The sequence below is a fragment of the Grus americana genome, chromosome 1 (assembly GCF_028858705.1).
Source record: "Grus americana isolate bGruAme1 chromosome 1, bGruAme1.mat, whole genome shotgun sequence".
NCBI lineage: Eukaryota > Metazoa > Chordata > Aves > Gruiformes > Gruidae > Grus > Grus americana.
Window position 1 is genome coordinate 52,345,837 of NC_072852.1, and position 20,592 is coordinate 52,366,428.

Here is a 20,592-nt window from a genome sequence, read left to right on the forward strand (position 1 = left end):
GGGTGACAATTCTCAGCCTATTGCACTGCATCACCAATGATAAGGTAAACAGTTTTATTTATAATACTTAAGCAATTATTATTAATTATATCACCAAATAATGCTTTTGCGAAAAAGTTTTAATTTGAAGCCATATGAAGTTGATGTGAGATCCACTAACTTAATAAAATAATGGGTTTATTTACTGTAAGAGCATCTATGATTCTCGCTGCACACCACACTAAAATATCAATTTAGGTAGCTTTTGATAAATAGCTGTGTAACAGTTTAACATCAAAGCAACACAAACCAAAACAATATGTGACAACATATCAACCTGTTAAAAAGAACCAGGGTGGTCAAATGTAAGATAAATCAAAAAAGTAGGTTAGTGAGGAAATCCATGCAATTGTGAAAACTAAAATAAAACCCAAGAACACTCAATTGAGTGGAGTCTGCTAAAGTTCTTACATTTTCTGGAAAGTGAAAGATATGCTTACCATTATCTTTGCTGCTGTTTTCTTCAATTGTCATTTGTTCTGCTAGCTCAGACAGTGATTCATCAATGGTCTGGCTTCCACGCAAGGTTAAGGAAAGTCTCCTCTTAAACTTTTTCATTCTATCAATATTAAGTCTGGCTTAAGGAAGCCTGAAAAAAAAAAAAAAAGAAAAAAGTGAGAAAAATTAGTTCATCAGAAACCAGAATTTAAATTAAATAAAAATACAGGAAGGCTTATGGAAAACTTAGTCAACATGCAAGCTATCCTTAAAACCATATCCTTAAAGCAGGATTACTCTACTGGAGTGAAGAAGAATGTCTTGAGATGCAGGTGCCCATATATTTTTTTCCATTTTTTTTTCTGTTAGGAAAAATGAGAATCTTTGGGTTTTAAAACAAAAAAAACCAGACCCAAACAGCCAGCTAATTTGGTCACTAATTTCACAATCCAATAATAAAACAGTCATCCAAAAACTTATTGAGTACACACTCTGTTGCCTCCTCTGCAGCCTCTTTCACCAAACCTACCAAGGAGGAGGCTGGAACCTTATCTCTTTTTCAGCCCGTTTGTTTACAGATGAGAAGTTACCAAACTTCTCCATATTTTGCCCTTTTCACAAAAGGAGGAAGAGGACAACACTAAGAGCTTTAAACACAAAAGCAATTCTCAAACCTAGGGAAATAGATAGCCAGGGCCTGATAACAACGGCTAGAATGGATGTTTCTCTACAGTTAGGCAGTAAGACTAAACTGGGAACAAAGCAAGAGGCACGTTCTCCATGGAAAGCGGGAACAAACAAGCAATAACAACAAAGGTCCAGGCTGATAAACACGTTGCCACAAGTCTGAGCTGGTAAGTGAACTTTGCAGCATGCTGTATGTTTGCCCCTACGTGGCAAGAAGCCCAATTCTGTCCTTCATTAGTCCATATGGACAATTCACCCTAGACGTTATTTCACAGTAACTTGTTCATCTGTTCATAGCCTCCACAAGTCACATAGGCAGTGACAAACACAAGCACAGCATACTTTTAAGTCTGAGCTGCTCATGTATTTTTTCCCATATCTATCAGCCTCTTCGCACTCCAAAATGCATAATTCACATACAAAATTAGAAAATGAAATTTTTCTCGATGTCCTCCTCCAAACAGAGAAATGCAAGAACCAGTACTCTAAAGATCTACATTTAATACCAAATTGTGAATATGATTACTTTTATATTGACATCATCCCTTAAAGTATACACATTTCAATTGCGTAACTTAATCTTTGTTTAGATGCTATGTAATAAAAGGGAGAACAAATTGGTGGAACAAGCTGGAAGTGTCTGTTGATGGCAGAAGGCATACATAGACTAAATGATCACAAGACTACATTGCACAGGACAGTAAGTAACACACGAGGATGGATAAAAGCAGACCTTTGGGATTTGAGCCTGAAAGTCGGAGATGAACAGCACAATCACTGGCAAAGAACTGCATCCAAGGGGAAAGAGGTGGATTACAAAACAGGGTAACATCTTAGACAACCACAACTACTATAAGCAGAAATAGTCAGGCACTGGGTACAGATATGTAGGAAATAAAAATGTAACTGCTGGAGATACAGTTAAGCCAGCAGTTTCGAAACTGCCCTTCTAATGCGTTGCTGAATGTGCAATAAAGCCGCACCTTAGTATGAATAATTTTGCTCTCTCTCACTCAAAAGCAGGATATTCTTATTGTTAAGAAACTGTATTCAGAGAACATTCCAAGGGGAACATTTACTTTTCCTGTTCGGGACCTGCATTAAAGACCTTACTTGAAATCGCTGTATTTCTGCATTTAACTTTTCAAAAATTATGGTGTATGTTTCTCATAAAAACCTAGGGTTTTTTTAAAAAAAATAGAAGGACACATCCTTTATACGTGGTTTTACTAAATTCTCCTACAGTGTTCTTTGAAACATGCATCTTCCTATGTGTATTATTCTCAAAAAAAATACGTGCAATTTTTAGCTATATAATGCCCTAAAGCTACCTGACAGCACAACAATTTCTTTCCAATTTTCCACCTGGGCAGTAACTGAAAAAGCAGATGCCTTTATATGGAAACAGGCAGTTCCTGGCTTTTGATCTTGCAAATATTTAAGCCTACACAATTTTTTAATCAAAAAGAAGGTCTACTGCTGAAGAGTATTACATATAAATTAACAGACACATGGGTTAGAAAATCCGAGAGACATTCTAAATCTCAAGCTAATATAAAAGCAAATATTTGCCAAATATAGTTACAAAATTTCTCCACTTAAAGAAGGGTGGAGTGTGGACACACCATTTTTACTAAGATTCTGAACTAAATTCAGGGCTTGATTTTGAAAGATTTTAACAGTAAAAAGGAATCAGGAGTGGGAATCCATGTGTGAGCGAATGCTTCCTTCTACTGAAATGTAATTCAGGGTTTTGTTTTTTTTAAAGGAAAAGATGCTCACTGATAGGAAACCAAATTTTCCTCCCTTAAAGCATCAGTATTCTTGCTAATTCAGATGTGTAAAGGATGCATACCTAGCAAATGGAAATGTCCTTTTTTACTTCTTTATTCTCATTTCCAGCCAAAGTTGCAGAACCTCCTAAATCTTGGCAGTTTGAGACAAGGTCTCAGCGAACAGAGCTTTGAAAATATGATCTATACAATCCAAAGCTATCTTTAGTTCCCTAAAATGACAGCAATTTCACAGAAAAGTCAATTAGTCAATTAGTTTAACAGAATTAAAGGGGAATTGTCTGATATTCATTTTCACTAATTCTTAACAGATGTATACTTATTTTCTCCATTTAACAGTAAATCTAATTTAAATCCAAAATGGAGTTACCTGATTAGTAATATACATCTAGCGGCTATCAACAGATGCAGTAAGACTCTTCATGTTGCCTCAAATTCTTACCAATTGTGTGAAGAATATGCAGTTATTTTTATTTTTGAGCTTTAGAACAGAGCCCAGGGCTTGACTGTTCTATTCTGTAAATTTATCTACTCTGAATAGGTCGTACCCAAATCAAATATTTTAGATGTCACGGCAGATAGATGCATACACTTGACTGCAACTAATTCAAATTCTAGTCTTCTGCAGACAGAATGAGGACAAGCAAGCTGATACAATACTATCTGATACAACCCAGAAAAGCTGGCAGAGACATACTTCTTCAATCCTTATACTGATAGGAAATGAAGGAAGAGACCATGTATTAAAGGAACTGCTGCTTCTTACAAACCATCTCCACTCTAACCCTCAAAAGTTGCTATTTTTGTCTTTAAAAAGCAACATAAGTTAATCCTTGAGAACTGTGCTAACATTTATCTTTCATACACACTTTTCTCCTTAAAAACTGTAGAAAAAGTATTTTCCAACATTCATTGTCATTAACTCAGTTTGCTTCAATAGTCTTAAACTCCTGCTTTGCTCTCAATGTCATTTAAAAGTGATCTCTATAACACAGATCTGAAAACAAACTCCACAGTTTTTATATCATCGAGGTAAAACCAGATTTAAACAAGTGGGTTCTGGCTCCCTTTCTCTGCATCAGACCGATCCTTCCCACAATGCCTGTAGTAAAGCACTTCTCATTGTGCAAACACACATGTCCACAACACCCTGGATATACGGTGGACTGACATTAAAGCATTTTGATTCCGAAGTAATAACTCAACTAGATTCCACACTCATCTATTCACCAAAAATCAGAGGCCTTATAACGCTGAGAGCTAAAATTCTCTCTCCGCTCCCTCCAAGCTCTCAGACTTTTGGTACCTTGAAAGTGAAAAAAAGGAATGCATAAGGTCGTTATACACAATTAACATATGCTGTGTGCTTAATCCTTCTAAGTTTAAACAAAGTCAGCTAAAATTTTCAAAAGCATTGAAGGTATTTAACAGCTTAAATTTTAGCCAGTTTATTTCAGGAAGGTCACAAATACCAAAAGCGCACTAAGATTTTGCTGATTGAAAGCCCTTTGAAGTCAATGGGAACCTGTCCTTCAACTTCAGCAAGCTTTGGATCAGACTAAGTGCTGACTCTTCTGTTTCCAGACGTTATATTGCATTAAGATGCATCTACATAGAGATTAAGCATTTTAAAATTACTTTTCCACTTAGATACACACTGAAGTTGCTATTTGACTATTTTCACAAGCTGTTTTACGACGCGGTAGGTGTTTTCCAAACATCTAAAGGCAGTTCTTGTTCTGAAAAACTCATTATCTGAAGACGGCAGCTGAAGTGGGAGGAAAGGACAGGAATGAGACCCTCTGTAACAGCAGCACGTGAACAACAGTGTGGACGCTGCATGGCCCTTAAGGATGGGTTAACAAACTCAGGCCACGGGCATAAGACATCAAAGCAAGCAGGTAACAGCACTCTATATGAACTCCTAGGATAGAAGGAGATGCAAACACATATGGGACACTCAATCTGATTACATAAAATCACTACAACCAAATGGGTACATTTACACAGCAGTGGGCCAAACTGTGTAAAGATGGTTAAAAAAATTGCGAAGAGGTATACTGTGGCAGGGCTTTGAAGAGATCTGAACATTCTGTCAAGAGACTTAGTTTTTAGGATACAAGGTAGAAAAGCAAGTAAGGTATTACTGACTGAAGAATAAAAACAGCCCACACAACTAGAAACAAGAACAAGAATCATGAAATTCTCTCTCATATGATCCTCAGCATTACAGTTGCTAATGATTCTCAAAAATCCATGGTGTCATTCACTGCATCATTCAAACCTGAACAGATAATCATTTAACTTTTCACTAGCATTTTAATTACACCAGTTACAGGTCTGTTAAATATTTTCAAGCACACTACAAACTATGCATCATTCATTTGTTTGGCTGCATTAATAATTCTAGACGCGTCTAACTTCAAAATAAGTATTTCTGAAGGTGATAATCCAAGGTTTTGTCAAAAAGAGAGGTCTGAAAAGCTTAGAGTACTGCAAACAATGTTAATTTAAAACAGAAACAGGAAACACCTGTCAAGGATATTGTCCTCTTAATCTAAAAAGAAAACCAACTTTCCATCATGTTTATATTTATTAAACTGTTCTCGATCTACCTGAATTTTAAAAAAAGAAAAAAGCTATTGATCACATAAGCATGTTGGACAAATACAGAGCAAACTATTAATTACACTAATGAGAAATAAATGGATAATTTATCAAAGATCATAAGCCACCAGTTTGAGCACTTGTAAAATTCATGTCTACTACCGATGCACTTCCTTACAAACACAATTCTACCCTACAAGAATGGATTATAAATATGGCATCTTACTCATTGCATCTGTTCTTTGTATTTTTCTCAACTCAGGTTTGTTCACGTCGGTGAAAAAAAATTTCATTTTTCCACGCTCAGTCTTTAGAAACAACATGATTCCGGCCAGCTAGACTCCCTTGTCAGGAACAGAACTACTTAAAAAAGTTATTCTCTTTTATGTTACATTAGGTCAAAGAAATGACATTGCACAGATATAACCCACATCTAACAAACAAGGCCTTTGTTGCTGATGAAAAAAAATAATTATGAAGTCAAATATCACAGTCCAGTTTGACCTCCCAGTGAAAAAAGGGTAAAAGGACCCTCACAGCCTCTTCCTTCTGAATAAAACAATATTCAATATGGAATTAAACTTCTGAGGTGAAGCCTCTTCTTATGTATTTTTCAGAACTGCAGTCAAACAATTACTGAAAACGGGAGGTAAAAGGTATTCACAAAGGTTAACTTCTTATCTGAGGCTAGTCTTCCTAGTTAATATAGGCAAAGAGACTCCTCCCAAAGTGAGTAACAGCATCTATATTCAGCTCCTGATCTAGATCATCAACTGGAAGAACCTCTGCGAACAGAGGAAATATATGGAAATTAGCCTGTCCTAATTAGATTGTGAATACTTTCCCTTATCTTCACCCCCCTCCCAATCTCTTTGCCCTTAGAGTGTAATGAAGGACAGAAATCAAAAGAAGTTGTGGGTTTGGTTTTGTTTGGGGTTTTTGTTTTGGTTTTTTGTTTTTAAATAATCCTTTAAGTTAAAAAAATATATTGATCATTATTACAGACATATTTAAATATACTATTGGTACAGAATTTAAAAGACAGTAAACTCCCAAATCTGCCAAAGGGGTCAAATCTTGCAGTCTTTTTTTCATATCCTATGCTTATCTTCTTTCTCTTGGACTCAGTTTTACTTAGGTAATCACAGCAACTTTACATTCTTGAAAACATACACATGCATTCTCCTCCATATAGATACAAGCAGTATCAAACAGCAAAATCGAGACATTCTATTTGATAGATTTCACTAGATTAGATTGTACTGATGAATAGCTCCACGTTAATTATCAAAGGTTCTGTTCCCTCAACAGCCAAGTGAAAAAACACAGTCTGGTTAAATTGGCTGACATTTAAGCCAACAAAACGAATGAGCCGACTGGCAAAGATTCTTGCATTTGCTGTCAGATCCATAAACTTTTTTCTCTCAGAGGGGAAGGTAAAAACCAGAAGGTTACATGAATGTAGCATATATACTACGAACAGGCCACGGAACTTTCCATCTCAAAAGATCTAATGAGCACTGGAAACCAAAAGCAATGTCTGTAATTTTACTAGCTTTGATTAACAGGCATAAAGCCTTAATACAGCTTTGAGAAAAGCACTTAAACCCAGTTATGCACACAAAACCTGCTGCTCCCTAATGCTGTGATTATTTTAGTGACAGATTTACAATGTTGCAGTCATCACTTCCAGGACCATCTTCCAAAGACTGGCTCATTTGCAAGACTGAGGAAGAAACCTTAGCAGAAAACTTCTTCTAGGCTCAAGAAGGCAGTGTTAGCTATAAGACTGAAAAGCATCTGCAATCTTTTGAGAGCCTGAGCAATTTGCAATTTTGTCAATAAAAGGCATGGATTTTCAAAAACTAAAGGCTTTCTCTTCTTCCCCCCAACACTATTCAGGCACCAAATCAAAGAATCTCATACTGAAGAACTTTCTCTCAAGCTCAAGTAGCTCTCAACCCAGCACCACCTGTCCCTGTAAGCATCTGAACTTCCCTGACCAGATTCTTCAACATTTGCTTCTTCTTGTGCTCACAAAAAAAGTTATATTTACTACCCAAGACTTAAGGCAACAAAAAGCTTTCAGCTTATTTTGATATTCTTGAATCAAGCACCAAGAGACACAATAAATACATCATAACAATATAAACTAAGATTAAAAACTACAGACACCCCTGATTTGGCTAAACAAAGAACAGTGATACAAATTTCTAAACAAAATTAAAAAAAGGGTTTGATCTTTTTCTCTTACAACAGAAATGAATTACACTGGGGAATCTGTTGAGGAATCCTCATCGTGGCTTGCCTGGAAATTAACCATCAAATGAGAGGTATAACAGAGCTCATCCCAGGAAAAAAGCTTTGTAATTATTGAAACTGCAGACAAAACAAAGACCATCACAAACCCAGTATTTGGTTAATTGGTACAACTGCTGTAAATTTACAGCTCACCATTTTTCCTCCAACTGTTTTTGGGTTCATTACTTACTGAACCTCAATCCACTTTCTGTATAGTTTGAACACACGCACACACACAAATCCCACATTAAAATCAAACACTTCCATAATTATTGTACACATATATGTCTGTGCATGTGAGTAATATCAAAGAGTCTAGGAATGGTTTAAAAACAGACAGCTTTGGATGCATTTCTCTTACATGTCTATGTCCATGCAGAAGACAACTTAAAAAAAAAAAAAAGACAAGAGAAACAAAGCTGTTTGACAGTAATCAGAGGTTTTGTTTTGTGGGGGTTTTTGGAAGAAAGCACAACATCGCAACACAGGGAGATTTTTTTAATCAGCAAATAAGAGACACCATAAGCAGCATGGTATAGATCATGTTCTACAGTACTGACAATGTACATGTGTATTTTTCCTATGAATAACAGGCCACATTTAAAATCTGATGCCCTGAAGGCATTATATTGAGACACAAAACAAGACATTAAGAAAAAATGGTATGATAAAACAGACTCTTTGGAGATTCACTTAATGCATAAGATTCAACAGTCTCTTCTGTATTCTGTATTTTTCTAGAGATTTCTAACAACAATAAGCTGTGGTACAATGACTATTTTTGAAATAAAAGAGAGATGGAATATCTTGGCTACAACTGAGAAAGTAACTACTGACAGAACAGGCTAAAGTTTTGCATAGTCAGGCTGAGTACACGTAGTATCTCGACTGACATATCCTAAAGGTAATTCTGAATGGGCAGTAAATAAACTCGTTCTTGCAATAAACAATCTTTGAACTATCATTCCAAGATTTGTTTGAATTAATGAATGTCTTTTACCTAAACTTATAAAATGCTCCAATTCAGTATTTTATAAAACCTCACAAATTATTGCCTTTTCTTCCCTTCTCCAATCCTGTAACTTCAGATATTCCTCACTAACAGAAAAACTCTGAACAATAAGTCAATTATAAATTTTTCTGCTGTATTAGTTTTTACATAGCAGTCATGATGTCCCAGCATGGGACCAATTTGTTCTGTTACAACACTCAGACAAACGTTGCTACATCTGTCTGAAGTGTTCATGCTGCCATTTAATGGTCAACTGGACATACACACATGGATCATTTCGGTATCCATTGCCAAGGATACTAAACACATAAGCAAAAGACACTGTTCCTAATGCAAATGATCTAGCTGACAACCTGGGAAAGAAAGAAGAATTTTGACATATGTTTGCTAAGTGGCTTCGCAAATAGTTATGTTGGCACCAAAAAGGTGGTGGCAATTTGGCCTACAAGGCAGAGAAGAAAGCAGGAGCCTGCTTAACCCAATGTGATACCTTCACAGAAGTAGAGCACTGATCACTAGTGCACATCAAATGCAAGGTAAGGCTGTCCTCACTGGGAGCACTGTGATAGAACTGTTGTGTACCAGAAAAGTAGCCTGAAAAACTGCAGAGTTCTGCCTTAAGCTTATTTAGCCTAGCTAAACAAAAACTGATATCTGAAATAAATGCAATCTGTGAACAAAATAAAGGACAACAGCAAATGCTGTCAAAGAAAGATGACATGGGAAAACAAGAACAAATAAATATGAAATAAAGTAAAAGCATTCAGCACAAGTGCCTTCATCCTCTGCAATAGGTTCAGGCCATTATGATTCCCACCACACAATAACCTCATGCCAATTCTTCTTTTTCTGTCTACTTCTGCAGCAACACCCCACTCCCAAATTAAGTTGTTGCACCAAGCCTCACAAAAGGTGTTTTTCAAGGTACTTTCAAGGAGCCAGGGATTAAAAAAAAAAAGTACATCTTCATTTAAACACACAAAATAAGGCAACTGTCATGCATCAAGCTGTCACAACTGTCACTGTTGGCTCAAAAACAAGAACCCTACATGAAGACTAACAGATTTGGAGTCTGAAGATCTTTCTGTATCACTGGATGTTCCCTGTTCTTTGCTTGTGATAATTCTTCCCTGTGTGGCTCTTAGACACAATCCTACATGCTGCTCCTTTCTCCAGGAAACTGACACTGCCCAAACAAGGCTTCCCAAAAACAACAAGAAGAAAAGTTTATACAGAATTGAGACAGTGACAAGATATCAGTGGAGAGGAAACAAATGGCAACCAGTAAACCAGTAACCAAATGGCAACCAGTAAAAGTGGAAAAATACTTATCTGTAAGTAAATGACCAATCAATAAGACAGCATTAGTATATAGGAAACCTGGGAAAGTAACAGCTATTAATGTCAGTCAATAACATTAAAGCAGACATGAATAATTAGCAAACAAAGCCTGAAAGACAAGTAGTCTCCAGATTTTTTTTTTTTAACAGAATTAAAAAAGGTAAAATAATTGTGACTAATACCAGACAAGCAACACTGATATTGTCAACAAAAGCAGGCACAGACACATGCCAAAGCAGAATTCTTCTAGGATCCTGCAAGCTACAGCTTAAAGGCAGAGCAAGGGTAGGTGGATATTTTATTATGAAATCTCTGTAAAGAAGCAGTGAAAGGATCACAGAATATGTACAGAGCACTGTTCCTGACCACATATTTGTGCCAAGAAGACTCATTTGCTCTCTTTTGTTTCCATGGCAGAAGAATGAACTGAAATTTTATGTTTGTCTTCAAAATAATTTATTCTGAAATGTACTTATTTATTTTTCTCACTAGCTATTTGGATCTTTGTTTCATAACCTCCTTTAGAAAACCCCGCCCATGCTGTCTTTCAGCCTTTGAGATACAAAGTCCAATTGATGTCGCCTGTCATCTCAAAGAGTAAAAGATTACATTTTGATTGATCTAAGGCAAGGCCTAGTTCTTTAAAATTTCAGGATATGCTATTCTTTCACCAAACTACTAAGTCAAGTATTTGAACTGTTCTTGAACTACCCAGTTCAACAGCCTTGGAAAACAGTATCCTTTTGCCAAAATATTCTTTAAAATACATTTATCTACAGTCTAAGGCAAGTTTCTATCCGTTTTACCAGCAAGTATGCTATTTTTCAACATACCCAACTAAGCTGAAGAGTAACCAAAAGAATTCTCCCAGTGTGGTTTATTTCCTTTTGATAACTACGATCCATAAGCCTGAAATTAAACAGTCCAAGAAGCTTCCGGTTTTCACTTGTAGTACTTGCAATTCAGATCTATAGCTTTGCTTTCTTTAAAATTAGTCTAATTTCTATTTAATGAAAGGGAACCCATGAGAATGCCTTCACAAGGATTAGTCACCTATGCCTCGTTAGTAGTTTGTAAAAGCACAAAATAATCACGTACTATCATACTGAAGTTTAAGTTGTGCATCCTGAGCGCAGTTTCGGCACAACATCTGGTAACCAGACCTATCTGTGAAGTAAATAAAATGAGCTGTTAAATTGTTTTTATTATGAAAACCAAACTACATTTGCTTTTCAAGGTGTTTTTTTTTAAATTAAGTTACTTTTTTTAAAAAATCCTCTTTAAGATTCTCTTTACACAATTATTTCACTCTTACACTCTGGTGAAAACTTCAAAATAAAAATCTGCCAGACTGTTGCCAAGAAGTGCGCCTTCATTTTTTATCTCCCTGGACTCTATGCTTTTAGTGCACCTTTATACTAAGAATTGAGAATGAAACTTCTCATTAGCTTGATGGTAAACTAGAATGGCAGAGGCTTTCGCTATTACTATTTACTGTAGTAAACTACAGATTTACTTCACATAGAGACAAGATACACACACACACAATTAGATAACTTCATGTTTCTGTTCAATAACAATAAGAAAACTTGCTCCAACAGCCTTTTGGGATATTCATACCTTCTGTTCCCCACAGTTGGTGAAACTTATGACACCATTCCTCCACTGTCCATCTCTGATCCAGGTACATCCCTAGCAGAGGTCATAAGGAACACTTTTTCAAGGGATTTTTACCAGGGTATCACGGAGACAGTATTTAAATAAGCATTTCTGACATAATCTGGGGATTTCCCAGCTCTTCTAAATGACCATCACCTCAGTAGTTCAGGTTCTTCTTTCACTGTAACACTATGGTAACTATAGATAAGATTCCTTGCCAAAGGAGGACTATAGGTTGACACTCTCCTCTCTCCTTTACCTGGTCAGGCATGCATAAACTTGCTTTCTGCATAATAAAGAACCAGTATTGTTGGATTTCTTTTCCATTTCCTTCCTTCCTCTACTGCAGTCAATAACTCCTTAGCTTGGAACTTCCTCAGGACCACCTTACTTTATTTTCTCTGCTGCACACATAACGCAAGTCAGCCAATTTCAACAGCTCTAAGGAGGTACTACAGACACTTCTACAGTCAGTTCTGTTAATTCTTAAGACTATCCCAACAACTATACTTTCCACCTTTATGAGTGTATTCTTATTGGAGAACAGAGGCTCCAAAAAAATGCACATGAAGAGCTCAGGACATCAACTGAATTCTGAAAACCTAAAAGTAGAGAACAGAATCCACCACAGAACTAAAACAATACCATAATATAGTAAGATGATGAATGTTTACAAAATTGAAATCAAGAGAGCTTTGGTTCTTCACAATGTAGCTATCTCTGCTGTCCAAAATGTCCTTCTGCAGGGTCCAAAATGTAGTTATTGACCACGAAAAGAAAAAACAGATACAAATTGTTATGTGATTATGAAATATTTTCCTTCTGAATTCATTAACTTTATTGAGAAAAGAGCTGTAGGAGAAACTGGATGATAGCAGTATATGTGGTAGGCATGAAGTGCCTTCCATCTGACTAATTGCAGTAGAAGCACATTCAATTTTGCTTTACACAAAAAATACAAAATATACTCAAGTTAATGAAAGCTAAAGTAGTTTCCAAGAATCAAAACTGAATTTGCTAAATTAAAGAGGTGCTGCTAAAAACAATTTCCATTTTCAGAGAAGTAACAAGTAAAAATATATATTATCTTGGTATATTGTTACTGAAACCAGACAGACATAAAAGAAATTGATAGCAAAATCTCAGACAGAAATCTTTGAACGTGGCAAGCAGCCAAGTAAACATACAAGAACCGCACAGGTTATAAAGATCAAAACACTACCCTAACCTCATTTTGATGATTGCTGTTTAACAGCTCAACCCGTACTTTGCTGTCCACATTATAATCTATATAAAAGCTACTTAATTGTCTGTTCATCTTATCAGTCTTCAGTTACATTAAAGCATATGAGCTACGGAAGAGAAATTATGTTCTATCACCATGCAGCCTTAGGAATTAAAAAAAAAAAAAGAAAAGAAAAAGTATCAGCTATTGTCATTGCTAGTATCCTACCAATATTTAAACATCTACTAAAAAAGACTGTTAGCAAATTACATGTCAGAAGCAGTACATACAAGCTTGCTCTTGTTAAGACAGTTACTCCAGAATATATAATTTTAAAAGTTACAACAAAATTTTTAAGGCTAAAAATACATAGATGTTTCCATGATAAAGCTACTAGAGCCACTGCAGAATGAAGCTTCAGCAAGGAATCGCAATGGGCAATGAATGACAGACAGATGCAAACTATGAAATGACAAGAAAGGAGAAACTGCAGTAGAGAAGAGACTCACAAGGCATTTAAAAGAAGTGAGAGAAAGGACTGGAGTAACCTGTATGCAACAATTTCTCTCACCAATAAAAAGGGAAAATGATGACAGAGACTTGATCTACATCTCAAGACAGTAAACTGGGTATTAGGCTGCCTAATTACTAGATCAAAATCCCACACATTCACATGATGCAGAGCACCACTATTCTCCAGCTTCTCTGTACGAATCCATTCAAAACACTTTCTAAGTGTAATTCTGTTCCAAACCTACACTGAACAGAGGATCAGCTGTCCTACCACAGCCACCACAAAGCTGAAAAGCAGCATTGTTGCATGTTCTGATCAAATCAACAGAAATATTATTTGCTTATACTTCATCTGGATCAAGTTTGTACTGATGGGTGGTCCCACACTGAGAGTAATGAACAAATCCACTATTGCTAGAGGTGAAACTCTGATCTGAGATCCAGGAGCCCGTATAAAACTAGCTGTACAGACAGCTTCCAGGGCAAAATAGCAACCAAAAAACCCTAGAGCCCCCTGAACAATCTTATTCCAGGTATCAGAGACGCAAGTGTTTTCAAAAAGTCCAATTACAGGTTAATTCTTACTTTGTTATTTTGTTTAAAGAAATCTATTCCACCATTACTTGATTTAGTACTTTTTCTTTTTTAAAATTCCTATCATTGGCTTAATTACTCTCCCACTAAAGATGTTAAGACTTCCACCAACTTCCAGGAGAACCATTAGGCCAACATAAGACACCTCTGAGACTAAAAGGCTTGCTTTAAATTTCACTTGTGAATAGAAGTTTTCCAAAATTTATGTCAGTTCAAGAAGGTTTATAGCAAAATATGACATTTTCTATTTTCCAAACCTTCATTTCCCAGTTCTCATGTGTTTTTAAGAAAGAAAAGTTTAAGAACCATACCTACTATCCCACAGGAGCACCTTGAAACTAAGTCTTTGTCTTACATAGGAGCAAGAATTGAAGCCCTCAGTTAAGGTACCATTCTCCTCTTTACTTGATGCCATGATTATTACTTTTTACTTAACTTTGCAAAATTAGCCAGGTATCTATGAAGTGTCTAGTCTCAAGGGCTTGTTTCTTCAGAAATGACTCCTAAAAAGGACATACAAGAGTAAAGGACAAAGATTGGGCTAGTTTGTAGTTGTGAAGTTGTCTTATAAAAATAATGCAAGAAAGGCTGAAGATTTATCATCACTTTTGTGCTATCACAAAATATGCTAATGATTTGCCACATCCAGTTAGTGAACCCTTAACTGCCTATGGCAGGCTTTCATCTTTAAAGGGACTGAGACACGAGATCTCCAGAGCTTCAAAGACCTCTGGTTTCCTTTACTGTACACAGGAAGCCTTAAGTCAATGTAGTGCTACTATCTGAAAATTATTTGAACATTTAGTCAAAGGAATAATGCCTACTGAGACCACAGGAATTGGTCTAATTCCTCAGAGACACAAATACACTACACAAGCTCTATTGTGGTACTCTGTTCACTTATCCCATCCTCAAAGAAGGTGGAAAGACCAAAAGTGTGATGAAACCAAAAGTCAGGCCATGAGAAACTGAAGAATAATGTCTAATAAAAGATTTATCAGAAGTCCTCAAAATCCAAACAGAAATCTTGTTTTATTCAGAAATAAGGTAATATTCAAAATGACTCTTGAACAGAATTGATTGTAACTCATCCCCTGCAGGTAAGTCAACAACAATTTTTTTCCTTTGCAGAACAGCAAAAGATACATGCCGTGATGTATGTGAGGATGCTAGTGTAGAAACAAATGACAACCCTTACGCAGAAAGGGAAACAGAGCAGTATGCAAACGTCTTTCTTACACAGTCTAGCTAACATTTTCAATGTGTACTGCAAAAATATTTAATTTTTTAATTAAATTTATTAACTACTTCTAAGTTATTAATTCAGTTTTAATATCATGTATTCTACTGATTTTAAACAGCCTGCTCTGATAGATTTTGATTTGTTCTAGTCTATGTTTTTAAAACTCAATTTCTTCGCCCATAAAATTAGGGTAGCCCTTTCAACTTTGAAGTAAATCACTAGCCAGCCATTACTCTGCCATCTGTGTTCAGCCCCTTAGCCAATTTAAGTTTCAGGCAGCTGAAACCATTCAAGTAAAAATACTGAAGCGTGCTATTATTTCTAATTATCTTGTACTCTGCATAGCAGTTTCTTAAATTTGAAATAGCTTTGGGAAAAAAAAATTTGAGAGAAATACGTGACTCAGCCAATTTGACAGGAAGGTTTGATATTTTACATAATTCAGAGTTGTCACAATGCATATTCATATCTGGTTTTAGAGCAACGACAACTAAAATTTTCAATACAATAAACTACTAACTTGCAACAATTTTCTTTTTAATCCTTAAAATAAGAGAAATACACTAACTGCTATACAATAACACAGTACTTAAGCCTAAATATTAATGATAGAGTTTATTTCTTAGGAGTAAAAAAGATTCTTCTTTACTATGAAAAGGCTATAAGCTACAGTTAAAGGCTATATTGTGATCAGTGTTGATTTTTCTGTTAATTTTCTCAATGCTTAACTTTTTAAATCTATTTTAACTTCAGTGAACAGCAAAACAAAAAACCAGGAATGCTTAGCTACTACTTAGGAATAAATGTATTATTACTGAAAGTACAGTTATTTAAAACATTTGCACTATTTGATTATATATAAGACCAAGTAGGGCTAAACAATAGATATTTAATAGAATGGAAAAAATATATAGTGATACAGACACATCAACCAGCTACCTGATGCTTTCATTCCTGAAGATTAAGTAGTCTCGCCATTTTTCCCCAAATGGATAAATTCAACAAGAAAAATATTAACATGAAAAAAATTAACTTCTTTTATTGTATTTGCATGGCTACTGCTGAAAAGCATATAATCCAAAAACAGTACGTCTGGAAAGAAAATAAAATAAACAATATACCTATATACTAATCTTTGAAGAAGGATTTGCTCTGGACAAATATGCGTAGCAATCTTCAGTTCTTTGTAGGGATCATTTAAGTCATGCAGTAGACAAATTTGGATTCTATACTGAGATGAAAAGTTCACAAGGAATTGAAACATGAAACACATTCCGAATAGTGAAGCACTAAGACCAAAGATGCAGTATAAAGTGGTCAGTAAGGCAATACTACAGAAGCATACCCATTTTTCCTGACTATTTTCAGGACAGTTTAAGTTGCTACAGATCCAACTAAAATCCTGACGTCAAAGCATAGCATACGAACTTGGTTTCAGAATCTGTTTTTCCATCTTCTTCCCCATTATCTAATCTATGGCTATTTTATCTTATGTAATAGTGTAGTCAAATATTAAGGCCATATTTAGAAGTTCACATCTTGCTATTCTAACAATGGAAGGAAGTAACTGCATTTTTCAGTTGCTTCTGGTCTGATCCAGATTCCATTATGATGGACATCGCTCAGAAAAGCATTTTCAGAATCTTGAGTATGCCTTAGAGGTAGCAGGATTTTTTGCGCGTGTGTTTATCTTTTTTTTTTTTTTTTAATAAAAGCATTAAAAAAGGAAAATGTGAAAGCTCTTGCAAACTGCATGCAAGTTGAATCTGGCTCAGAAGTAAAAACAACAACAAAAAACCCCAGTAAATAACCTCTCAAACCTTTCAAGCAAAATAAAAGCGTTGACAACGGATTTAGTCTCTCAACCCTCCATGATCTCTACAGAATCAGAAGTCTTATGCTCAAGATAAGACTGCCTTGTTTTTTAACCAAATGTGTTTATAAGACCATATGAGAGTGCCTTTACAAAATCCACACTACTAAGCCAGCACAGTTTAAAAATATTCTCCTTATATAAGTGTACTTTAACATGCATTTCTGCTCTTTACTCTTCCTTGTGTGTCACAGCTTAGTCCTGATTGCACTACATATGCGAGACGGTAACTTCTCCTGCTCTGCCTAAGGTAACCTTTCTGCATGTAAAGAAATAGATACACACAAACAATCAAAGCTACAATGAAGGTTTGAAATCTAAAGAACAAAATAGTAATTTGTGACTGAGGCTTCTACTGAAAGCATCAGAAATTATCCACTGTAAGGCTGAAGTCTTGACAAATACTTTTAATACTGGTTTTTACACTTCTAGCATTGATTTTAAAAATTTCAACTTTCAAGTGAGGCTAAAGCTTGTTTAAACATCGGCAGCAATTTTTATTAGAAATTAAAATACCTGACATTGCATGTTTACAATGAGAAATTGCCAAAAAATTGAAAGAATTTCACAGATCTATTTTTAATGTTGAGAGATGCTGAGTGAATTAGGTAGGAAATCCTATCCTTTTCAGGATACGTAAGAAATACGTAAGAAATCATATCATTTTTCTGAAGTTCCCAAACTTGTGTCAAGTATGTTATCTTGAAGAAAAGCTGAAGAAATGAACAGGGATCATAGCAAAGATACACACATCCACATCTTTTGAAAAATAAAGATCACATTTGCTTCAGCTTTTGTGGCCAAACTCTGTAATTTGCACATCAATAGCAAATCTGAAATATTGAATCGATTTCTTTATCAACCATCAAAATATTCACCCCAAGTACTGATCCCTAAGAATCAATATTTATCTATCATATTAGATATAAACACAAATGTATTAATGTTACACCTTAACCTTAAAAATCTTTGGAGTCATCTGAATCTAAACAAATAAACTTGATACTCTTCACACTTAAAAATGTACTACTTTTTCTTCCCTATCTCATTTTGATGAGTATTATTTGCCCTTTCCATATGAACTTATATGTCAACCTTGCCATTAGACTGACAATATGAAAGTCAATGCTAATGATCATCATGCTTGTGGACACCTGTTGTCTAGGGAATAGACAAAATAATCAAGCTTTTAAAGAAATAAAGAAGGAAAAAGGCAAAAGTGACTTCCTGAAAACCAATTACCTGACTTTCCAGATGTGGAAAAAAAAAAGGTTTGGTCTAAAGGCAGGAAGTTGCAAGCAATTTTCTAGTTTGGCAGAACAGTCAGTAATGCCACACAACTTGTTTTATAACAAAACTCTTACTGATGATTCAACCAGAGATCGTGACCACTTAAGCTCAAACACTTCTTTGAACACAGAAGAAAGTTCTAAACTGTCTACCCCCACAACAAAAAAAACCCTGCTGGCTTGACAATGGCTGAGGGAAAGGAATGTTACAAGGACTGACAAATATTATTTCCCATAAAAATTTTGTTATTGCATATTTCAGTACTTACAGTGGAATACTTTTACTTTAGGTTTGAAAACTCCTAACATGACAATAGGTGATGACAATCCAACAAGACACACAGTTTCCAAACAAGCTCCTGCCTCATACAGCCTCAACAAACATCTCAACTTCAGCACGACATGGACTATTTTTATTCTCTATATTTAGATTGTATTTTCAAATTGTATAGTAAATTCTTGGGGGTGAGGGGGAAATAAACATTCTCTGATCACTTGCAATCACAGACCCAGAAACAGATGAATTGTTGAAAAAACATTTACTCCAGTCATCAAACACTGAAGTTAAATGGAACGCAGAAAAGTGAAAGGGAAAGGTTTTTAACCTGCAGGGAATAAAAAACTTCAAGTGATGGAGGGACCTGACTGGAAGACTTCATAGAAAGTTTTATAACATTTTTTGCAACTAATTCCAACAAACTGCTGCTGTCAGTAGCAGTATGCAAACCAATTACTTTATAGCCAGCTCTGGTATCACTGCTCCTGTGACGGCAGCGCAGGCAGAAGCTGAGATAATGAAAAGATATGCAAGCCACCACATTGCAGTTGTGACAAACTGTTTCCTCTCGTGGTTTTGTTTGAAGCGTTGCTACCTGTACTGTCCTCACAATATGCTGAGGCACAAATAGAATTACAAGCTTTCACAGGTTAGGTTTTTACGAAGTTTTAGAAGTGCCTTGGCCTCTTGGTGTGAGGCAACCAGGTTATCAGGTGCAACTGCTTCTGAATTGCAGATAGCCTTCCACTTAGAAATGCCTTAATCAAATGTGTAATGCCAATACATGCTAGCTAGTCCAAGTACAAGCAGATGACCCATGTGGAAATATTCTCTGCCCAGCAACACTGGTGTTGTCTGGCCCCCTAAACATACCACTATCAAGAAAAGAATGATTTTTTTCACCTAAAAAACTGAAGAAAGAATTGATGTCTTACAGAATTTGAGACTAACCTGGCCTATTTCTTCTCAAATTTCTTTTAATTTTAGCCTCTATCACTATCTAATTTTCTTTTTTTTTTCCTAGGTGTAGGAGGAAATCCTACCTCCTGCTGACAAAAGAGATGGTAGGAGGTAGCAATTACTAATGAACTAGCAAGAAAAGCTCTTCATTATAAAGCAAGAATTTAAGAGAGTCTGAATAAGGAGAGAAACACCCGCACTTTCCTTCACTGGCAATAAGGATGAAAATACATTTTGGACTCCCCAAGAGCTCTAACTCCAATCCCAGAACAATGCTTCTGCTGCCGCATATCTCACATGCTGGAAATCTGGATAAGAAAGTACAAATGCTTGTACGTGTATTCAGAGCATGTTTTCCAGACTCATACCAATTAGTTCTTTCCCTTCTGTTTCCTATCACTTGAATAAAAACATTGGGAAAGATCCAAATAATGACATTTCAACAGCACAAAAGCAAAGGCATTCAAACATTACCGAAGCAAATCCGAAACACCCCAAGCATGGAGGTACCTCTTTTCCTAACACCTAATTCCCCATGACATGCTTCCATGAACTCTAACCAGCTCCTTAACAAGGATCATAGGCTTCCCACATAAATTCTGTAGGTAGGGATCAACTGTATGTACCTGGAATAAGCTTGAAGTATTTTACAAAGTGTTAGAAACTAGGAAAAAAACCCAAAACCAATCACCAAAAAACTGAACGTGCAAACACAACTGTATGCAGCTTGCATGCCTACAC

General features: G+C 35.8%; 1 protein-coding gene across 11 annotated transcripts in view; it reads right to left on the bottom strand.

Moving 5' to 3' along the window:
• Nucleotides 1-20,592, bottom strand: part of CDK17 (cyclin dependent kinase 17) — a 118,220-nt gene that overhangs the window by 58,497 nt on the left and 39,131 nt on the right. For all 11 annotated transcript variants that reach the window (XM_054815424.1, XM_054815232.1, XM_054815325.1 and 8 more), the window contains one exon: nucleotides 480-628. In XM_054815424.1, coding sequence (XP_054671399.1) covers nucleotides 480-597 — 118 coding nt within the window. In that variant the 5' untranslated portion in view covers nucleotides 598-628. The remainder of the gene's footprint in view (nucleotides 1-479; nucleotides 629-20,592) is intronic.